This window comes from Rhynchophorus ferrugineus, unplaced genomic scaffold, assembly GCF_030347505.1.
Source record: "Rhynchophorus ferrugineus isolate W39M unplaced genomic scaffold, kcgeb_rfMv2 rfM1, whole genome shotgun sequence".
NCBI classification, from domain to species: domain Eukaryota; kingdom Metazoa; phylum Arthropoda; class Insecta; order Coleoptera; family Curculionidae; genus Rhynchophorus; species Rhynchophorus ferrugineus.
Window position 1 is genome coordinate 44917343 of NW_027472580.1, and position 20971 is coordinate 44938313.

The 20971-nt window shown below is 31.0% G+C and overlaps 1 protein-coding gene across 9 annotated transcripts in view; it reads right to left on the minus strand.

Annotated features, from left to right (window-relative positions):
- Positions 1-20971, minus strand: part of LOC143206849 (trehalase) — a 43529-nt gene that overhangs the window by 3917 nt on the left and 18641 nt on the right. For 4 of the 9 annotated variants that reach the window (XM_076419649.1, XM_076419653.1, XM_076419654.1 and 1 more), the window contains 3 exons: positions 7403-7678; positions 5149-5236; positions 535-740 (listed from right to left, as the gene is read on the minus strand). In XM_076419649.1, the coding sequence (XP_076275764.1) occupies positions 535-740; positions 5149-5236; positions 7403-7644 (536 nt within the window). In that variant the 5' untranslated portion in view covers positions 7645-7678. Of the gene's footprint in view, positions 1-534; positions 741-5148; positions 5237-7402; positions 7679-18197; positions 18365-20971 lie in introns of those variants that run through there. The other 5 variants (XM_076419655.1, XM_076419656.1, XM_076419658.1 and 2 more) reach the window with 3 other exon arrangements.

Consider the following 20971-nt stretch of genomic DNA (forward strand, 5'->3'; position numbering starts at 1 on the left):
CACAGTATTGTTTTAATGACCGTACGATCTAAAAACTGTCCACCAGTTAAGTGAATATAGTATTAAAGATGAGGTGATACTGAAGCGGCCATGCCAAGTTAAGCCAAAATAAGGTTTAAATAAAATAGTAATATTTATTAGAATATTACCGATTATTTTATTGAGTCAGTTGTAAATTGAGTCTAATAGAAAATTGTACTAATTTTACAACATTATTATATAAAGATCAATTTCTTTATAATGCTTAAACGTAGTGTAGTAGTAATAGTAGCATACTATAATAATAGTAATAGTACCTATCATTTCTTCAGATTTTCCAATTATTTATTTTCGATCATTTCCTGTTAATCAGGAATTTCTTTGACAAATCGACTTCTATAAAGACTGTTCTTTATATGGTATGAAATAAGAATATAATATAGTATTTACACTATAAAAAATGTCATGGAATAACAAGTAAAACCTTGTGGCAGAGTTTTAACTCAATGGCTCATAACTCGAATTTCTTCAGTTGATTTGTTAATGTTGACTTACCTAAATCTACCACCTGGTATTATAAAACCATTCGGAATGGGAATTATGGAGTGCTTCGTAGGATCGTTTATGACATCATCTGATACTTTTCTACCTAGTGTTGGCCAAATTGCAACTAAATTTTGAGCAAAAGTTCGAACTTCGTCGTCAGTAATCTTGTTTAGGAAGCTTGGATTTGGGTTGTAATCTGATGGGGTCCAAGAAACCTTAAAAGCACGATAATTTTTTGAAATGTTGATTTTCAGATATTCAGTTCAGTTTTGGTGAAAATATTTGTTGGTGAATATTATTTTAATATTTTCGTGCGACATTTATTGTAAATGTTTTCCAGATATATGTAGTTTTTTTTTATTAGAAAGATTATATAATACGAGATGATATGCTTTAATGGACTAACGACCATTGTTGATCACATTTGTACATTTTTATTTAGCGTATAGCGTACCCTTTTTTGGGACATTTTTACCATTGCCGCCTTACACCGAAGTTTGGTTATTTCATGAAAAATGCTTCCCAGGTTTATGCGTATTTGCTGGGAACATTTCTAAATCCGTTGATGGTGTAAGGTTTTTGGAAAACATAATATACTTTCATGGTGGAGTTGTATACCCACCACGTTACATTAAGGAGCTGTCGAGGAGATTTTCCAATATTGGCAGGAAAACACAAGTTGTTAACATTCTTAGTCCTTGGAGACGGTTCAAAAATTAAAGAAAAAAAGTATTATACATATTGGTCAAAAGGAATAGCTTCATGCAAAGTTTTCCGAATATGTTTTAAGTGGATTTTGGAAAAAGCATTAAAATAATATAAAATAACGTTTGAATATCAAAGCAATTTTTATTAGCCCTATAAATTAATTTTAAAGGAGTTACAGAATATATGCATTTGTAACCAACTTCATGTTGAAGCCTATCTGACAGGCTTCATTATTCAGTATCTCATTTCATTGAAGTGTAAACAAAAAATGTTTTCAGTGTATTGAAATTGTCTGAATTTGTACTGAGAAGGTTATCGAATGCTCTGGGAAGGTTGTGACAACCATGCTCCGTCGATTTCAACATGTGAATACTGGTTTTAGCGTTTTAAAAGTGGTGATTTTATACCGAAGGCAAAAAGCATTCTGAACAGCCAAAAAATATTGAAGACGGGAATTTAAAGGCACTACTTGATGATTATCCGAGTAATATTATGCAGAATAATAATATACAGAATTGTCGAGAGTAACAAAAGAAACCATTTCCAATAGCTTGAAGAATATATAATGGAACATGGAAGAACATACAAAAGCTTGGATATTTTGTGTCGTATGAATTGAATTCAAGGGACATTGAAAGATGTTTGGTTGTGAGTGAAAAGCTGCTCCAACGGCAAATTCGGAGAGTTTTTTGCATTGTAATGTTACTGGTGATGAAAAGTGGGAACATTATGATAATCCAAAGTGAAAAGCTAAAATTTATATATAATATTACAATTATATAAAATAAAAAGCATGACAGGCATACCTGTCAATTCGATCCCACGTCTATTTTAGTAGCACGTTCGTACAACCAAGCTTTATCAACTTTAAAAATTAAATATCACAGATTCATTATTTCTGTAAGGCATACATCGAGTATTTCTTAACGTGTAACAACACTTTAACGAATTAAAAAAGTTAGTGAGTATTAGTGCTTGCTGTCCTGAACCCGAAACTTAACGAAGGGAGCCGAAATGGCCAACCCCCCGTGCCCTATTTATCCTAACAATCCTAATATGTGCTATAAATGGCAATAATATTTACAATTTCGCAATTGCCATTTCGTGAAAGATTTTTATGCCTAGATAATGTTATTCTTTGTTTTTGTAATGTCAATGTTGAGTAGTAGAATTTACATTGATAGTTCAAGATATAACTATGAGATTCCCCTATTAATAGTAGTCCATTATTAATATTTGTAAAATAGATTGACCCCTTAAAATATCGTTTTAAAATTTTTGGATGGTGATTATATTAGATTTATTTGAAGCATCCTTATATGATATATATTCCTTTGGGTATATTTTGTCCTTGTCCTTATACCTTGTCGTGTTAAACAAAGATATAAAAACAAAATAGTTAGTTAGGTGAGCAATTTAACAAAAATGAGTGTATTTTGTTATTTAAAATATTAAACTTTAATTGTGAGCCTTTTGATTTGTGGTTATTTGTAATAATTTATATATTCATAATATAACTGTAATATTCAAAATAATCATTCAATAACCTGCTTGGTGGCGCAGTGGTAAAGGCGATGGGACAGTCCTCCTACTATTGCGATAGCCGCGGGTTCGAATCCTGCTGGGACATGGTCGTAAATTTATGTTTGTGATTGTTTAAAATTTTTGAATGTTCTAGGCAAGAGTGTAAAATCCAACAAGGAAAATGATAATTTATTTAGATTGTGTATTAGTATGAATTTTACTTGCTTTACTATTTTACAAAAGAAAAACATGAGTTACGGTAGAGTTTCGACCACTACGCGATCACTACATAAATACATATTCGTTTATTTAATTGGTACGTACGTTATGAATTTATTGTATTTTTCCTATAAGTTTTTTACATATACTGCTATATATACCGACACTACTTAGAATTTAAGTATATAATACAATTATATGCAATTTAGTTTGTCTTAAGATAGTCTTTTTTTATTTTATTTTTATATGTAGTAGTACTGTAAAAAATAAATAATTTCTAATTTTTATCATTTAAGGATTTAACAAAAACGGAAATACATTCTTCTTATATTGAGGAAATAAAATTTATTATGTTTATTTATACCAAAAAAAATTGACAATCACAAATAAAACAACCGGATTAGTAGTGTGATTTATAACATTTAATAAAACAGGGCTGTTTTTTGTGTGTATCCCAATAATAAAAAAAGGTCTTGATATTACATTTACTATTATATGAATGGGATTGTCGAGTCAGCGTTAGAGCCATTCTCATTCAAAAGGTATATATGTGAAGACAACCTTTTTATATCCGCTATATTATTAGATTTGATCGAATATCAGTCCTTGATAGTTTTTATGGTTGCGTTGATATAATTTGTAAAAAACTCGTTTAACTTCATATAAATGCTTTTGTTTTTAGTAATTCGAAGAACGGATATATGTTAGCCTACCGAAAAGATAACAAGAACATATAGACTTAGTTATTTATTTTTTTCTTTGATTAATTCCCGGAATTGCCTTTTTATCTTAATTATCTTTTTTTTGTGGCTAATTTTTAGACAATGATAATTAATAAAATATTTTGACAAAAAAATTGAATTGACTTCAAGAAATAAATAAGGAACTCACTAAGAAGTAAAAAATAAATAAATTTAGACTTTTAACCCAAAAAAAAAAACGTTTTAAAATAAAATATGTAAATAATAGTCGTTGTAATAATTAAATAAAAACAAACAAAAACCTTATTTAAGCTATCTACTACATGTATTTTATATTCTATTATATAAACGTAATTTAGCTGAATACCTACCTAACCCTATTTATCTACTAACCATATTATTTTTACTACTACCAACTGATCACTTTGAAGTCGGTGATTATTTTTCTCTTTTTAATGTTAGATATTTATTCAGCAAATTACTCACTTATTTTTATTAAGTATTATAATGGTTAGGCCAAGTAATGGTGCAGCCCGTATGAGGGATAATAGGAATAAAGAAACAATTATTGAAAATTAGGAACGCTTCAGGCTCCAGTATACACTACCTAGTCAAGGGGATTTGACAAATGTTCAAACTAAACTAGAACAATAGAAAGTTATTGCCCCCGTCGGAAATCGAACCTGCGACATTCATGTATGAGCGGAACGCTCTAATCATTACACCATAGAAGTAGTTGCCTGCGATATTTATACGACTTCTCACATGATATGGTTAGTCCTTAAAAATCAAACCAAATGGTTTTTACACCGAACTTCTTCCGATTTTCCTTTATATCACTTCAGCAATAACATTATACACAAATATCTGATTATTTTAGACAAAAAAATATGTGAAAACTTTGTACATGTCTGATCCTGACTTAGTTCCAATGGGACCACATTGGAAGTGCACTCTTTCGAGCAAAAAACTAATTTTGAAAATGGGTCCTTAATTGACAGAGAAACCGGCGAACATATATTTAAAAAAATTATACAACCGAACATAGAACTTCCTCCTTTTTTGAAGTCGATTAAAAATAAACGTGTATGCCTATTTATTATTTAAAGAAGATGTAGAATCGTGGTTCCTTCCTATTCCTTTTCTCATCATAGAATACGTATTTTACCAAAAGTCGTAAATATGTCAAAAAATTGGAAATATTCAAATAGGAAGTCTTTCTGACTACGACTTGATCTGATAAACGGATTGAATTTAAAGATGGATAATTCTTTTAACACGGCATTCGTTTCTTGTCCCGCAAATAAGTACTAGTAAGTGTATCTGGTGTTACATAGCCTGTGGCTACCAAAGCGGCTTTTTATTATATTTTTAATCAAAAACCTATGATTGATCTCTTACATTCTATCTAACAATTTCATGTTGTCAAAACAAGTACCTATTACAAAATACAAATTGATCGATAACTTACCGTTTCATTGGCAGAAACAAAGTTTGTACTGATGAATTGCATGAGGTCGTCTTGTGTTGGTTCATTGTTCGTTTGATTCATAAGATTGCTGGAAAGATAATTAATAATTATCGTCCTTAATTTATAATTAGCACAAGAAGCATGTAGTTTCTAAATTTCAACAACTTTTTATATACTCGTAATATCATGAAATCTGGTTAATTGCATAAAATATTTTAAATTGTATTATTGTGTATACTATATGTATAAATTGTATCTAAATACAAGGATTAAATTGGAATAAAAGCAGTAAATGAAATTAATATCAGTAAGCTAAATGGTAGATACACTTTATTAGGTAGACGAAGTCTAGTAATATTGTAACATACAGGGAATGGGCAAAATTATATGAAGACCTGACATATACACAATATTTATTTATTAATAACATAATCAACATGTTAATAAATTATTATTAATAACATGTTAATTATTATAATATTAACATAGCTGCAACTTTTTGCGGAATAGATTCGTAGAGTATCTGAATAGTTTCCAAAGGAATGCTGTCCAATTCTTACACTAAAATCAAATTCTTCAATAATGTTGATGTTGAAGATGGATATCTACTCCCCACTCTCTGCTCGATGTTTGGGGATTATCTAGACAAAATATTTGATGATATTCTGATGCTTTACAAACCAAGATTGAATATTTTGCTATATATGCTAGTCGTAGTTGAAGAACTTCATCATTGATAATCTGAGATATTTTACATTTGCAGTAATCCGGCCAGTGATGTACTGATTGTGACTGATTGAGAGTACTAGCTGAATACCATGATATTGCCATTCATATTACAACAGAACCGTTCCCATGCTTTATTGCTTGGATTCTGGCTTCTTTTTCTTCGGTACATAAATCCGGCAGTATGTATGAGACAATATAAACAATGATTCATCGGACCATGCCATATTATTTCAATTATGAAGTCTCCACGCTTTATGATCATTGAATCACTTCTTTCGCAGCTTAGTGTTGGCTTTCAATATAAAGAGTTTTGCAATCGCAGCCCTTCCATGAGTGTTAGCTTGTGGGGCTCCCGTCGTACTGATTTTGTTAAAGTAGTAGTACTCAATTGAGTGTTGATTTCTGTTGCCACTTTTGCCCCGGTACTTTTATGCTGTTTGTTTATAATATTTTTTAATATTCGTCGGTCTCTGTCGGGAATTTTCGGTTTTGCTCTTCGCCGATGAAAAAAATATCATGAAATTATTGCCATATGTTTTCATTAACTGAATATAAGGAGAGCAAGAAGATTAATCGATGGCTAAAATAATCCATCACGAACTAGCCGATAAGCTGTGCGTTAGAACACCAAGAATATACAACGTATTGGAACCGTACAGCTTTCACAGTAGGAAGGCGGAAAAATATCGATATTTTTTGAAAAAATACTACTGTAATAGCTCTAGGTAAAAACCACGAATAAGCAGCACTGAAATTAAAAATGTCAATAAACAAGATTAACAATTGGATCAAACAATGGAGAACAGTTTAAATGAGACTGAACCTGTTACGTCACTTTTACCCATAAGAGAAATCAACACGTTCCTATACTAAGGGCTATATCAATATCTTTCGCCGATATTTTTTCTCGATATATCGATACTTTTGGATCGATATTTTTTTCAAAGAAGTATCCATAGTTGTAAATGAAAGTATCTTTTAGTTGAAAAGTAAAATATCGATATTAAAAACCTAGGATATTTGAAGGAGACTATCGAACTTTTGTTTTGGGATTTTTTCCCTCCGGACATAAAGTGAATTTAGCGTGCTTTAGTACAGACATTTTTGTTCGTGGATAAATAGATATTTTTAAAAATATTGATATTTTTCTCCACAGTCGACATTCCTAGTTCTCTGACCATCGACAATAGACCTAACATTATAATGACTGATAAGAAAAATGTAAAATATGCGGCAAATTATCAAAGTATTGTGATCTAGAGGAGCATTTGAGGAAATATTGGTAAATTAAGTAAATTCATATTGTCCCAATAATAATAATACTAACAGGTCATTACTACAACATCTATAAAAGAAGACCATGCTTAAAATAGTTTTTTTATCGAGAGCACAAATAGTTCGACAATTCCTATCGACTTCGAAATCACCATCAGGGTCTAAAACCTGCAAGAGCGTTTTGACCATTTGGTCAAATCGATAATATTAATATAGATAAAATTGTATATAAGTAAAAATTGGAATATACCTAAAATTCTTCAAAGTCTCGTTGACTGAGTAAATCATGCTCATATCGACGAATGTTTTGGAATCGCTATATATTCCAGATAACTGGATCGTATCCAACAAGTCGCCTTGGCAGTATATCTTGCTATCACATGTTGGTACAACGGTGTTATTCGTCTGTTTGTTGTTTTGTAGCGGTTTGGCACTAACAACCATGAAAGTGACTACTGTTACCAGTAGAAATTTTAGAATTGTTTCAGACATATTCAAGGATGGCTTGTCGTTTTCAATTCATAATCTGTAAAAAATATAGATATCATAGAATAATACTAAGAAACTGAAGTAACTAGTAATTATATTATGGTAATATAAAAATATGTATTACACTATGGAAAATGATAATTATAACTAAACTAAAATAAAGAATAGTTCGTTTGGCAGTATTTCTAGATGTGGCACATGTTTTTGATAACATGTGGTATGAGGAACTTATTAAATGTCAGTAAACAACATTTAACAATTGGAGAAACAATGAAGAACAGTTTGAATATAAGCAGATTCTAAGCTCATATAGATATATGATATCTAGTTATGGGGTTATGCCAAGAAGACCAATATGGACATAATTCAGTGGTTCCAGAATAATGCTTTGAAGAGGTTTCGTTATACTTCGGAAATAGTGACACTATTAACCAGACCTCTAGAAAGTTTTCCCAGAATCACAAACAATAGCTTCGTCACTATGTAAATGTTGAGGCAGTCCGCCTTCTTTTCGCATCGGAGACGATTCAAGAGGACTAAGCCTTTTAAGCTGGTGTAATGAAAAGCATTCGTGCAAGCAAGTTGATGGAATTTAAGATACTTTAATTTGAAATTATTTAGTTTTTTTAGTAATCAAATAAGAATTGTTCAGATTGTAATTTTCAGTAGAATATCTGAGATATTATTAAATATTATTATTAAGATATTATTAATTATTAAAAAATAGTAAAACTATCACTTTTTCTTAAGTTCGCTAAAACCATGTCTCTAGCACATTTAATTTAACGCTAGCTTTGAGTCATAACTTCAATAATTACCATTTAAGTTAACATTCTGTTTTATATTAATATTTGACTTTGTGTGAAAATTATTAATAGTTGCGAGTTAAATATGACCAATAACTTACTCTATCTGACTGTTATTGGTAAGACTTTGGCCAAAACATGTTAAAAATTCTATTATAAATTTTTTAATACGCATATTTAATGTTTTGCATTTAAAAAATAATATACATTTATTTACTGTTATTTGATAAATTATTTATTATTTGATAAAGAAAATTAGCAGCGTATAATATAAAGATACGGGTGTAAGGACATTTACGTTAAATAATATAAACATAAAAATTGCTTTAAGGAGATATTAAACAATGATATAAGGTGTAAAATACATTCATACTGTCTGATTTTTTGAGAAGTGAAGTAGGCCTATCATAGGGACAATCTCAGAAAATGAGAAGTAAAATAAGATTTTAAATGATTTATTTGGGCTACTGTTTGAAAAACAATTACTGAAGTAATCATAAAAATATAAGTAATGATATGAAATCAAAGTGCTCAGTGGCAGAATTGTATACAGATGTGATATTAAATTTTGTTGGTCAGCCTTTAGTTGATTCATCCGGACAACAATTTTTTTTACTAGAATAATGAAAACCAGGAAATACAAATGAGAAAAATTAATAAGCAATCTTACGTTCTAATTAAGAAACAGTCGAAAAAGGAACATATTTTTTAATATTAAACTATTGAAATTCTATAGTATTAAATAATTTTAGAAATTAACAATATTTAATCCATATATTCCATACAATAATATAACAATATAAAAATCCATATATTTTAATTTTTTTTTATTAATCTCTTGGAACGTCAACAATCCACTCGTGGGCAATAAGTATTATTGTTTGATTTCTGTTATATAATATAACCATCCTAACATGTAGAAGATCACTTCAGTAAGTGATCTGTTGTACAACTTATAATCTAAATCTTATTCTAGATACTATTCTAACTTATTTTAAAGTCTATCCTAACTTATTCTAATGACTATTCTAACTTATTCTAGAAATTATTAAATTTCTCTCTATGTGTCTATTAACCAGTTCGTATGGTAGTTTGCGTTTGAGCCTACGCACTTCACTGTCATCGTGCATATTTAACTGTTTGGCGAGTGCACTTGGATGCACTAATAGTCTTTCAGAGTACTTCGCACTAGCACTTCAAATCACACTCGTTATGGGTTCTATGTGGGTATCGCATTGAATCAGTTTGTTGGACACGTAATATGGGGCATCGACGATGACTTGCAACACTTTATTCTGGAACCTCTGGAGGATATCTATGTTAGATGTGCTAGTAGTACTCCGCAGTTCAACATCAAAGATCCAGATGGGCTTAAGTATTGACTTATACAGAAAAACCTTGTTATCTAGTGATAATTTAGATGTACGCCCTACCAGCCAATACATTTGGTTTAGTTTAAGCCCAAGCTGTTTGCGTTTTGTTGCTTATATGTTTTTTTTATAAGTCAGACGTCGATCAAAATCCATATAATGAATAATTAGTGATTTTTAGTGGGTAGGCCTTGAAGGGAAAGTCCCCTCTTCTAGCTATTGAAGCTATTTCCAAAAATTCTAAATTATTTTTAGTTTATTATGTTTTGTTTTGTTAGTAGACTTGTAAATATCTTGTATGGTCCATTTATGTGAAAAGTGTTCTAAATAATTATTTCAATATTCAAATTATAATATAATTCAAATTTTCCTTATTCGAATTAGTTTTTAATTTATATTACACACTTTCTATTAACTATCTTATGAGGGTCCGATAAGTACTTAGCCGACACAAGGATAACGAAAATTTTGGAAAAGTGGTGATTTATTTATCAACATAGTCTCTTTTTAACTCGAGACATTTGACCCAGCGAAGCTCCAACTTCTTTAACCCGTCTGAAAAATACGTTCTCTCGAGGTCTGCAAAGTGCGCCTCCGTGGCGGTGATCACCTCTTTATTCGGCTTCCTCTTAAATTTCTCCTCGACGAGTGACTTTTTCAAGTTCAGAAACAAAATGAAGTCATACGGAGCCAAATATGGAGAATACGGTGGATGGGGCAGTAGAGGCGAGTGCTCACTTCTCACTTTTCTGGTGGATAGGACAGTTTTCGTCTTCCTTGGAGCACGTATGTTGAAGTTCCTTGGTCTTTGGTGTGTACCAGTGGATCCATCCTTCGTCGACGGTTAGGAAACAACGCAGAAACTCCTTCGGACTGTGCTTAAACAATTTTTGTCCTGAGTTAACAAAAGCGGCACTCACCGCACCGACAGCTTTCTCATGCCCAAAGTCTCATGCAGAATATGACCCACGCGGTCTTTTTGGATATCTACTGTCTTAGCTATCTCGCGCACCTTCAATCTTCAATACTAAATTTCTCTTGCGATAGTGGGGCCATCGGACGGTGACTATGTACTTATCGGACATTTCATTCGGATAACTACTGTTTGTTAATGCTTCAAAATCAAATCAATCTTCAATTAGTTCAAATATCTGCAAGTTTCATGAAATTGATTTTTTCTGATTCTTAATTTTGTTTACCAACATTTTCAATTTCAGTCTTCCTACTGCACAAATTTTAACTGCTTACTAATACTATTTATCTAGATCTAGAAGTAGTATAGTCAGCAAAAGTAGCTATTGTATTAGGTTATAATTTAGGAACATCACCGGTGTACACTAGATAAAAGACCGGGCCTAACACAATACCTTATGGCACTCTCGCTTTTATTTCTTTTAATCCACAATAGGCATCATTCTGAAAACTGTCTGTGGAATGTGGATGTAGATCTTGCTTAATTTAAATTGAAGTGTAAACGTATACAAATTTGTATATAAATATGTATATCACTTTGCATTATTACCTATAATTTAATATAAATATACCTTTTTTCTAACAAATTAGTGTTAGTAAATTATAACATTTTATTAATAATTCGTAGCTTATACACGTATTTTCATATTACTTGCTGTTAATTTTGTCTATTAAATAATACATCTTTTTATTATCTCAACAAACTAATTAAAGAATAATTTAAACGTAAAATTAATCAAAAACTATCTAACTATTGCTCTTATAAGCAACTCCTGGCACCAGAGTTTTACTCATTAACATGACAGAGTAAATCGTCGATGCGTAAATCGCGATGTTCCTTTATGACGGTCACACCAACGTTTTGGAAAAAGCGCGGACTAACGACAGTGCCGGTCCAAAATTCGAACCTAACAGTAACTTTTTGTGGACGCATTGCTACCGGATGAACTTTGTATGAGTTCGTGTCAATGTGTTGACATCTGTGAGTAAATAGCGACAGGTTAAACAGATGCAGCAGGAACAACATGACCGCTATAGGATTTTGCGAGATTTTCTCTTTTATAGAGGATATATTATTACTGATCAATAGTATTTTAGTCGACGTTGGATTTTCACAGAGTAAAGACGTGTTCGGAGAGACGGTTAGTGAAACGAAATAAAAGTGCAATATCTGTGTCACAAATGCGGCGTTAAAAAAAAGTCTAACAATAACATTTCAAAGACTGGTGAAAAAGTGAAAGTGCGATCGGAAAAAAGGTCAGTACAGTAGAAAATAAATGCAAAATGCCATAGAACGTTAAGGGTCGAAAAACTCAACATCTGGACCACAAATGCAGCGTAGGATAATTTGAAACATAAAAATAACAGTATTATTTCAACAATACATAAAAAATATATGGAGAAGAACACTGCACAAAAAACGGATAAAATGGAAATATCGACATCAGGCGTATCACATATTGCAGTTTTGAATCTAGAGAACACGACTAGAACCTAGAACGAACAGGCACTCTATAATGCGTGGATGAACGAAGAGTCGGCATGGGACAGTCTTGAAGTTGCATTAGCCAATATGCAAAAATAAATAAATGCCCTCCAGCTACAACTAAATAAACAAAGCTCTGAGGGCAAGAACAAAACAACGATAAACCACCAAGCCAACAAAAGCCGTCCAATTCCTCCAATTCTAACATATGACACAGATCAAGAAGAATTGCAGAAAGAAGTAGCCTGGATAACGGTTAAAAATAAAAAAGAATAGCTAATAATTCCCCAGGATCTTCACCACAATAAATAAAAATAAAACAAAACAATGAACAGAATAAAGAAATTAGAATGCCCAGGCCACCCCAAATTATCGTAAGTTACCGACTTTGACTTGCTTTACGAAACACTGAGGTCCAACTATATAGGATTCAAAGCAACGGTACTAAACAATAAACAAATAAAATTGAACGCCGAATTTCATACAACATTCACAAAAATAATAGATGGCTTAGAGTTGCTGAAACTGTAATGGCACCCTTATGAAGACAAACAAACCAGAGACATCAAAGTTATGGCAAGAGGGCTTCCATCAACAGCTAAAAATGAAAAAATGATCGCAGAACTAAACCAAAATGGGCTTAAATGCTTAAATGCGACAAATATTTAAAAAAAGAAAACATCAAAAATAACAAAGGAGACATTTTAGTCCACAAGAAGCTATTACCTCTATTTTTGTTAGCCTTTGAACATGATACGTACCCAAAAACCATTTTTGGTATTAAAAGAATTTTAGGAGTCTAAAATATAGAATTTAGGAGAAATAAAAATCGAACCTCTAAAAAATCGAACTTAATACGGCAATGCAAAAGATGCCAATTGCATGGATGCACATAGAAATTCTGCAGAAGAGAACCTAGATGTGTAAAATGTTCAGGTAAACATATCACCACAGAGTGTAGAAAACCCAAAGAAGCTAAGCCGAAAAGTGCAAATTGTAATGAAGCGCATCCGGCAAGTTATAAAGGATGTGTAGTTGCTAAAACACTACAAGAGAGAAGAAATAGAGTAGCTCCTCAAGTTAAACCTCAAGAAACAATGAGTGAGAAGAAACAACCAAAAAAATATAACAAAGTTATTGGTGAAATGACTTATGCCCAAAGTATCAGTCAAAATAACTAAAGAGACACAAAGGAAGATGAAGCAACCACCAACGAATTGCTACTTAAACTAATAGGAAAGCTGGACAGACAAGAAAAAATGATCGAATATTTTTCCGAAAGGATTGAAAAACTAGAATTGAAAAACATTAGGCCAGTGGCCCCAAAAACCCGAAATAGTAAATAAAGATATCCGAATAGCAATTTGGAATGCTAATGCAATTCAGCAACATCACGCTACAATGCAAGTATTCCTAGATGTGCAAAAATAGATATTTGCCTAATATCAGAAACCCATTTAACAAAATAATTCTTTATTAAATTTAGAAGATATACATTTTATCATACCATACATCCAGCCAACACCGCAAGAGGAGGAAGTGCAATAAAAATAAAAAAGAATATTTCTCACCATCAAGAACCCGGGCTCAGTACAGTAGAAAATCAGGTAACAGCAGTAACTACTAAATCAAGTAGATACAAGGTTACAATAGCCGCAATTTATTGTCCTCCAAAATACAATCAATACAATCAAAAAAAGGAAAATTATTTGAATGTCCTACGCAACCTCGGAGAAAAATTTGTAATTGGAGGTGATTTCAATGCAAAAAACACAAGATATGGATCCAGAATGACAACAACTATAGGCAATGAACTGCATAAAGTAGCTGCTGAACTAAGATGAAGTTAAATGTCAACTGGAAAACCAACTTATTGGCCGATTGATTAAGAGAAAGCCCCAGACCTGTTAGATCTCTTCATAGTAAGAAACATAACATCCAACTATATAAAAGTCGAAGAAAATTTTGAGCTAAGTTCAGATCATACGCCAATAATTCTGACGGTGAGCGAAAATATAATAAGAAAAGAAAGAAACCCAACGTTAACAAACAAAAGAACAGACAGGGAAGGATTTGCTGAAGATTTGAACAAAAGAATTTAACTAAATGTACCTCTCAAGACTCCTGAAAAATTAAATTTTGAAGCAGAAAAATTCGTAGTAGATATTCAACAAACTACTTGGAATAATACTCCAGAAATTAGGAGTACAACTAAAGGAATTTATTATCCAAAAGAAGTGAAGGAAACGGTAGCAAAACAGAACACCTGAAAATAAAAATAGTTTAAACAATGTAACCCAAAGACTAAAAAGGGAAATACTGGAATTTAAAAACAAAACCATAAATGACTATCTGAGGAATTTAACAGATGATAAAGAAACTGATTACTCACTCTGGAAAGCCACAAAATATCTAAAGCGCTCATGTTTACACAGTCCACCTATAAGAGACCTATGTGGGAATTGAGCACGTGACAACCACCAAAAAGCAGAAGCATTTGCTGAATATCTAGAAAAAACTTTCAAACCAAACGAAACTAATATTGAACATAATTTGCTGAAAAAAACATAATAGCTGAAAATTCGATGACTGAATTAGTCTGAAAGAGCTAATCAAAGTTATTAAAACTGACATTAACCCCAGGAAATCACCAGGCTACGATTTAATAACTGGATAATTACTGCAAAAGCTACCAAGAAAGGTAATTATAAAACTCACCAATTTGATCAATACAGCATTTAGATTAAAACATGTCCCAGACATTTGGAAGATGGCGGAAATTATAATGATCCCAAAACCTCTCGTAAGTCACCAAACGAAATAAAAACCTATAGACCTATATCACTGCTGCCAGTAATATCTAAGGTTTTTGAAAAACTCCTGTTGAAAAGAATAAAACTGATCATAGAGAGAAAAAACTTAATACCAACACACCAGTTTGGGTTTATTCACAAGCAGTCAACAATTGAGCAGGTTCACAGAATAACAGATGTTATTGAAAAAGCCTACGAAAGTAAAAAATATGCTCAGCTATATTCTTAGATGTAGCACAAGCTTTCGATAAGGTTTGGCATGAAGGCCTTGTTCATAAACTACAAAAAATGCTACCAAAACAATACACCGAACTATTAAAATTATACGTTACAACCAGAATGTTTAGAGTCAAACAAGAAGAAGCTTACTCTACAATAAAAGGAGCTAAAGCAGGTGTACCACAAGGAAGTGTACTGGGATCAATGCTTTATCTACTTTACACTTGTGATATACCACAAATGGAAAATATCACGATGACTACATTTGCTGATGATACTGCGATTATAGCTGTCGGAGACAATAGTGAAGAAGCCTCACAAAAATTACAACAGACAAGTGACAATATAAATAATTGGACACAAGCTTGGAAAATAAAAATTAATGAAAGTAAATCTGTACATGTGCAGTTTACCTATAAACAGACTGTACAAGCACCAATATCTTTAAATAATACTATCATATAGCACAACAATTCCATATAACAACAACGCTAAATATCTCGGAATGAATGTCGATGCAAAACTTCGCTGGAAGGAACATATAAAGAAGAAAAGAAAAGAACTGGAATTGAGATATAGGAAAATCTACTGGCTAATTGGAAGAAAATCACAATTATCAGTAAATAATAAATTGCTATTATATAAGCAAATATTGAAACCTATATGGAGATACGGAGTTCAATTATGGGAATGTTCTACAAAGAGTAACATAAATAAAATACAATTTTTTCAGAACAAAGTCCTGAGAGGTATTGTGGGTGCACCCAAATACTATAGGACTGATTACCTACATCGAGACCTTCAGATATCCACCGACAGTCAAGAAATCAAGAGAATTGCAAGGGGGCATGAGGAAAGACTCTATTCTCATGAGAATATTGAAATATTGCAGCTTTTGGATACCACCAGAACAGGACACAGACTCAAAAGAATCAAACAATCTGATCTTGTGTAGTGTTGTCTAGTAAGGTGCATATATTAAAAAATACAGCAGTGACATGTATAAACATTATTTCACTAGAGACTGAGATAGGGCCCATGGGTCCTCCTAGTTATATACCTAGTTTTAAGTTATCATAAAGACAAATTGTAGGTTAGACGTAAACGACTAGTAACAATGTATTAATAAATTAATAAAAAAATAATAATATTTTTTTAAATAATGTCTTGACTAAGAGGGTGATAATTGTCAAAAATGATGCCTCAAAAACAATATAGTCATTAAATGAGTGTGTTTAGAAACATGGACTACTAATTAACGCAATTTGATATCATTGCCTGTTAATTTGGAAAACTGGTACCAACCAACATGGAAATTATCCTCAAAAGCATCCTTGGTATAAGTGAGACGATTACTCATACTATATCTTACACTTTCGCCGATAAACAATCACAAATCTAGGGCGGGTCACGAACCAACTATGGATTACCAAATACGCAAGCATGGTAATTATACGAACATTATTCTATATTTGTAATAAAATCAATACATATGTTATTCGGTTATATTTATTTTGTTAGTAAAATAAATATATGCCGATATATTTGATTGATTCATTATACGTTTATGAAAATGATATCAAAGCTATATATTCCAGTATATTAATTTGCAATTTTATCGAAAATTGTATGATTTTCGCGTTTGTTACACAACATGAAATGTATTTAAGCAATCATCAGGCCTGTATATCATTTTGGTTTTGGAAACAAATATTAAAAAAATAATCAGGTGCATAAAATTACAGATATTGCTGTAGAAATTGACAAAGAGAAAATATTTTATTGTTGGATACATTTCGATTGGGTTTGACGGGAAGAATTCATCCGTAACCTTCAATAAATGTTATCGGAGCAATACATTGAAGTCTTAATGTCTTATATCTTATTCATGATATTTGATATTAAAGTCAAACAAAAAGTCTACTCAGCAATAAAATATAGTAGTAATATAGTAAAGTAGCGTATTGGCGCCATTTTTTTACATACTTTATCTTCGCCGTTTATTGATACTCACTACTATATTTGTCATGGAAGACAGTAATGAAGATGAAAACAAAAGCTGCAAGAATATAAATAAGAGCAAAGTTAATCCAAAATACAATTATGGGATTAATCTTCATGTAAAACTTTGTGGGAATGAGTATGTTAAAAAGTCAAATTAAAATATAAAAAATGTATTGTATTTATATCTAATAATTTATGTGAGAAGTAGGTTTAAGTAAGGACTGGGGAATAAAGAAGAGATTCGTATTAAGACATGAGAAAATATTTTACTACTTAGTTTTGAAACTCTTGGAAATCACTGAAGTAGGACTTCAAGAGAGTGAAAAAAAGAGACCATCTTAGAACACTTTCGGTGTTTGGTCAGGATTACACATTTTTATCCATGCACAATCACGATTATAATTATAAATAGAATGGGAGTAATACATAAAAATATTCCATAGATATGAATTTACTGGGTGTACTTAACAAGTTGTATCTGGCTTTAACAGTAAGTAGGAATTCAAACAAATAGATCATAGATGACATACAGTAAACAAAGGAAGTGTATAAAATATGATGCATAATTTGCCATTAACATTTTAAAAACTGAAATTGTAAAAACTTTAAAACATATTTTTAATATTTGTTAATATACTAAATGTGGAATAATCGTGTAAATTGTATAATTAATAAAGTTGACATTTCACAATGTATTCTGCTCTAATTTTAATTGTGTTGATTTATTATTGTTAAAAATTTATTTATGAAAGCTGTTTTATAAAAATATATAGAATAAATGTTTATATAATATTTAATATTATGCACTTCCACGATAGACGTAAAATAGTAATAAAGTTACTGGTGTTGCTCTTAACATGTATATTTGGAAAAAGTGTAATCATACCTTTTAAACTGCTTTCCTTTCTTTGAAGTTGACACCCTATGCCTATACCACTGCCACAATTATGAAATGATAGTACCAAAATGATATATGTCTCTTATATACATAGCTAATATCTATTTTCGGATAACATTTATTAACAACTGACATTTGTAAAAGACTGTACCGATAGAAAAAAAAAAATATCGGTAAATATAAATATACATTTAAACTATTGCGGTTTTAGGTTTCTGAAAATAACAGACATGTCGATAATATGCGGAAAAATCTATTGAAAGCGATACGTGAGGTTGGAATATTTCACGGTTATTTACTGATAATGCCTACGTAGTTGCGAGAAGTTAAAATGCCAATAAAAATGAAATCTATATGTAATTAGTTTTGTGCAAAATATCTACAGAGTGAGACAACAAAATATAAACAATTAAAACAGTTTTCTGTTAAATTTAACACTGCTAAATAAAGTAATTGCTGATCTGCATATATTTGCAGAGAGCCATAGATAAATATAAATTTATGGAAAAAGTAATTTATTGGAAAAAGTCGCATATGTCTAGTAGTACCATACTATGCCCGAGGAATAGCCTTTAGAAAATTCCAGATATAAAGGCAGCATCATTTGCTTACTGTATCAAAAGTTATTGCCCTTTGAAATGACAATTGATTCTAGATAATCATTTTTGTTATATTTTAATTTTTTATTTCGGAAAATGTAAAAGTACAGTACAGGATTATCAAAAATTGTGTGGTGTTTATGGTGATAACTGTTTATGTAGAAGCTAGTACTAGAAAGCAACATATTTGGTATGCTCAGTTTCTTAAAGATGGATCTCCCAATGGAAGAATGCAGAAAAGGTCGAGAACATTCTCAATGCTCGGAAAAGCTTTGACTGACATTAGGAAAGGTGATACTAATGGTTGAACTGTTAAACCTAAGTCTTTTATTCAACAACTAATGTGATTAAAGCAGATGATTTAAAAGAAAGCAACTGTAATTGATGAATAGGAAAAATTATATCTTCCATAATGACAATACTGGATCACTGATTAGTGTTTCGAAATTTATATATAAAAGTGCGTTTGGAGATATATGCAATATACGCTGATACGATATATATGCTGTCGAGGAAATAGAGCAGTTAAACAAAAACATGCTTTGACAAATAATGACGGTTATATTTTAAAAATTAATTACGCGGTTTCAACTTTCCGAAGTATTTGAGGAATTCATTCAAAATGTCAAAATGTTCTTTCGAGTAGTGTAAGTCCGCAAGTATCAATATTTATGTAATTTTTTTCATCAAATTACCTCCACACTGGTATATATTCGTAAACATTTCGAGAAAATACCAGATTTGCATCAGAACAAAAATCGTTTTTCTCTCCTTACCTATTGTGTAAACAACTCTTTAACTTTTGACTGCTCACATTTAAAAAAATCGCGCGAGGACAATCATATTCATTGAGTGGCGTGGTAGTATAATTGTGAAAATGGTTTTTCGACAATATTTTGAGATTCCAGTGTTGGAATTTACAAATTAAAAAATTATTATACGTGTATTTCCACTCGTACAACCGTATTTCTCTTATCGAAAGACAATGCTTATTGAACAATCTAGTATGTATATTAAATTATCTAGTAGCATTCTATATTGTTTGTACTAATTTTGATATATGTGCAGTGCAAATAGTCTATTCAAAGTTATTTTGTACATACATCATCTAAATTTGTGATGTCAAATGGATGCAATGTTGCCGCATCAACTCTGAGTTTTAGATCAGTTTGGCTTTAACATACAACAAAGTTCTAATCTAAATAAAATAATTGAATAAAAATGTTATCAAATATAATTTATTTTAACATTATAGTACATTTAAAAACTACAGTTAATTATACAGCCACAATAGTTTATAGGTTAGAGTTATAACCTCTAGTGACTATTGCTTTCAAGAATTTTGTATATGTCTGACAATCGGACGATTTCAACCGGCTCATTCCTTTACGTGGTCGAACTAATCAGACAGAATTGTGTCTCTTTTCAACCAGAATAAAATGAAAAGGAAAATATTGTCTGATTCTAAAACGAATTGCGGCAGGGAATACATTAAACATCTTGATGGCGTATCTACAAAAAAACTTTGAATAGACTGTACATGATTATTGTACAGTTAAAATAGCTTTTGAAGATGTTCATTTCTGATTCACTTTCACATTTAATTGTAATTAATTATAATCCAAGGGACTGGTGAAAATCCTGGTGAGTATGCTGGGTGCAGCAGATCTTCCAATTCGAACTTTATTATTATACTGAATACTTGAAAATCTCTTTACATTTTATGCTATTTGATGTAGAGAAGTGTTAAAATAATTCAATATAACAGTTAGGTTAGGTTGATTAACAGCTGTTTAAATTCATAATTAGCTTTTTCACCATTAAAAATCGCTTATCAGAATATTAATATTATTACTGCACTTTATATTATTATTATGACTATCTTAACTGATTACTATTTATAAAATTATGTATAAAAATAAATTAATTACCTTAGGAATATTGAATTTATATTATTCCAAAATGTCTACCAGAAAACAGATAACAATCTTGAATATTGATGTTGATTAGAAATGTCAGTATTAGTTTTTTTTTAAATTCAACATCAAGTTAGTAATAGTAATAATGAAATTTACATTATTGCTGAAATATTTTGGATTACGTTGTAAAAATTTGCAAGAAAATAATTGGTTTACTGAAGAATAATATATTTTTATTGCAATA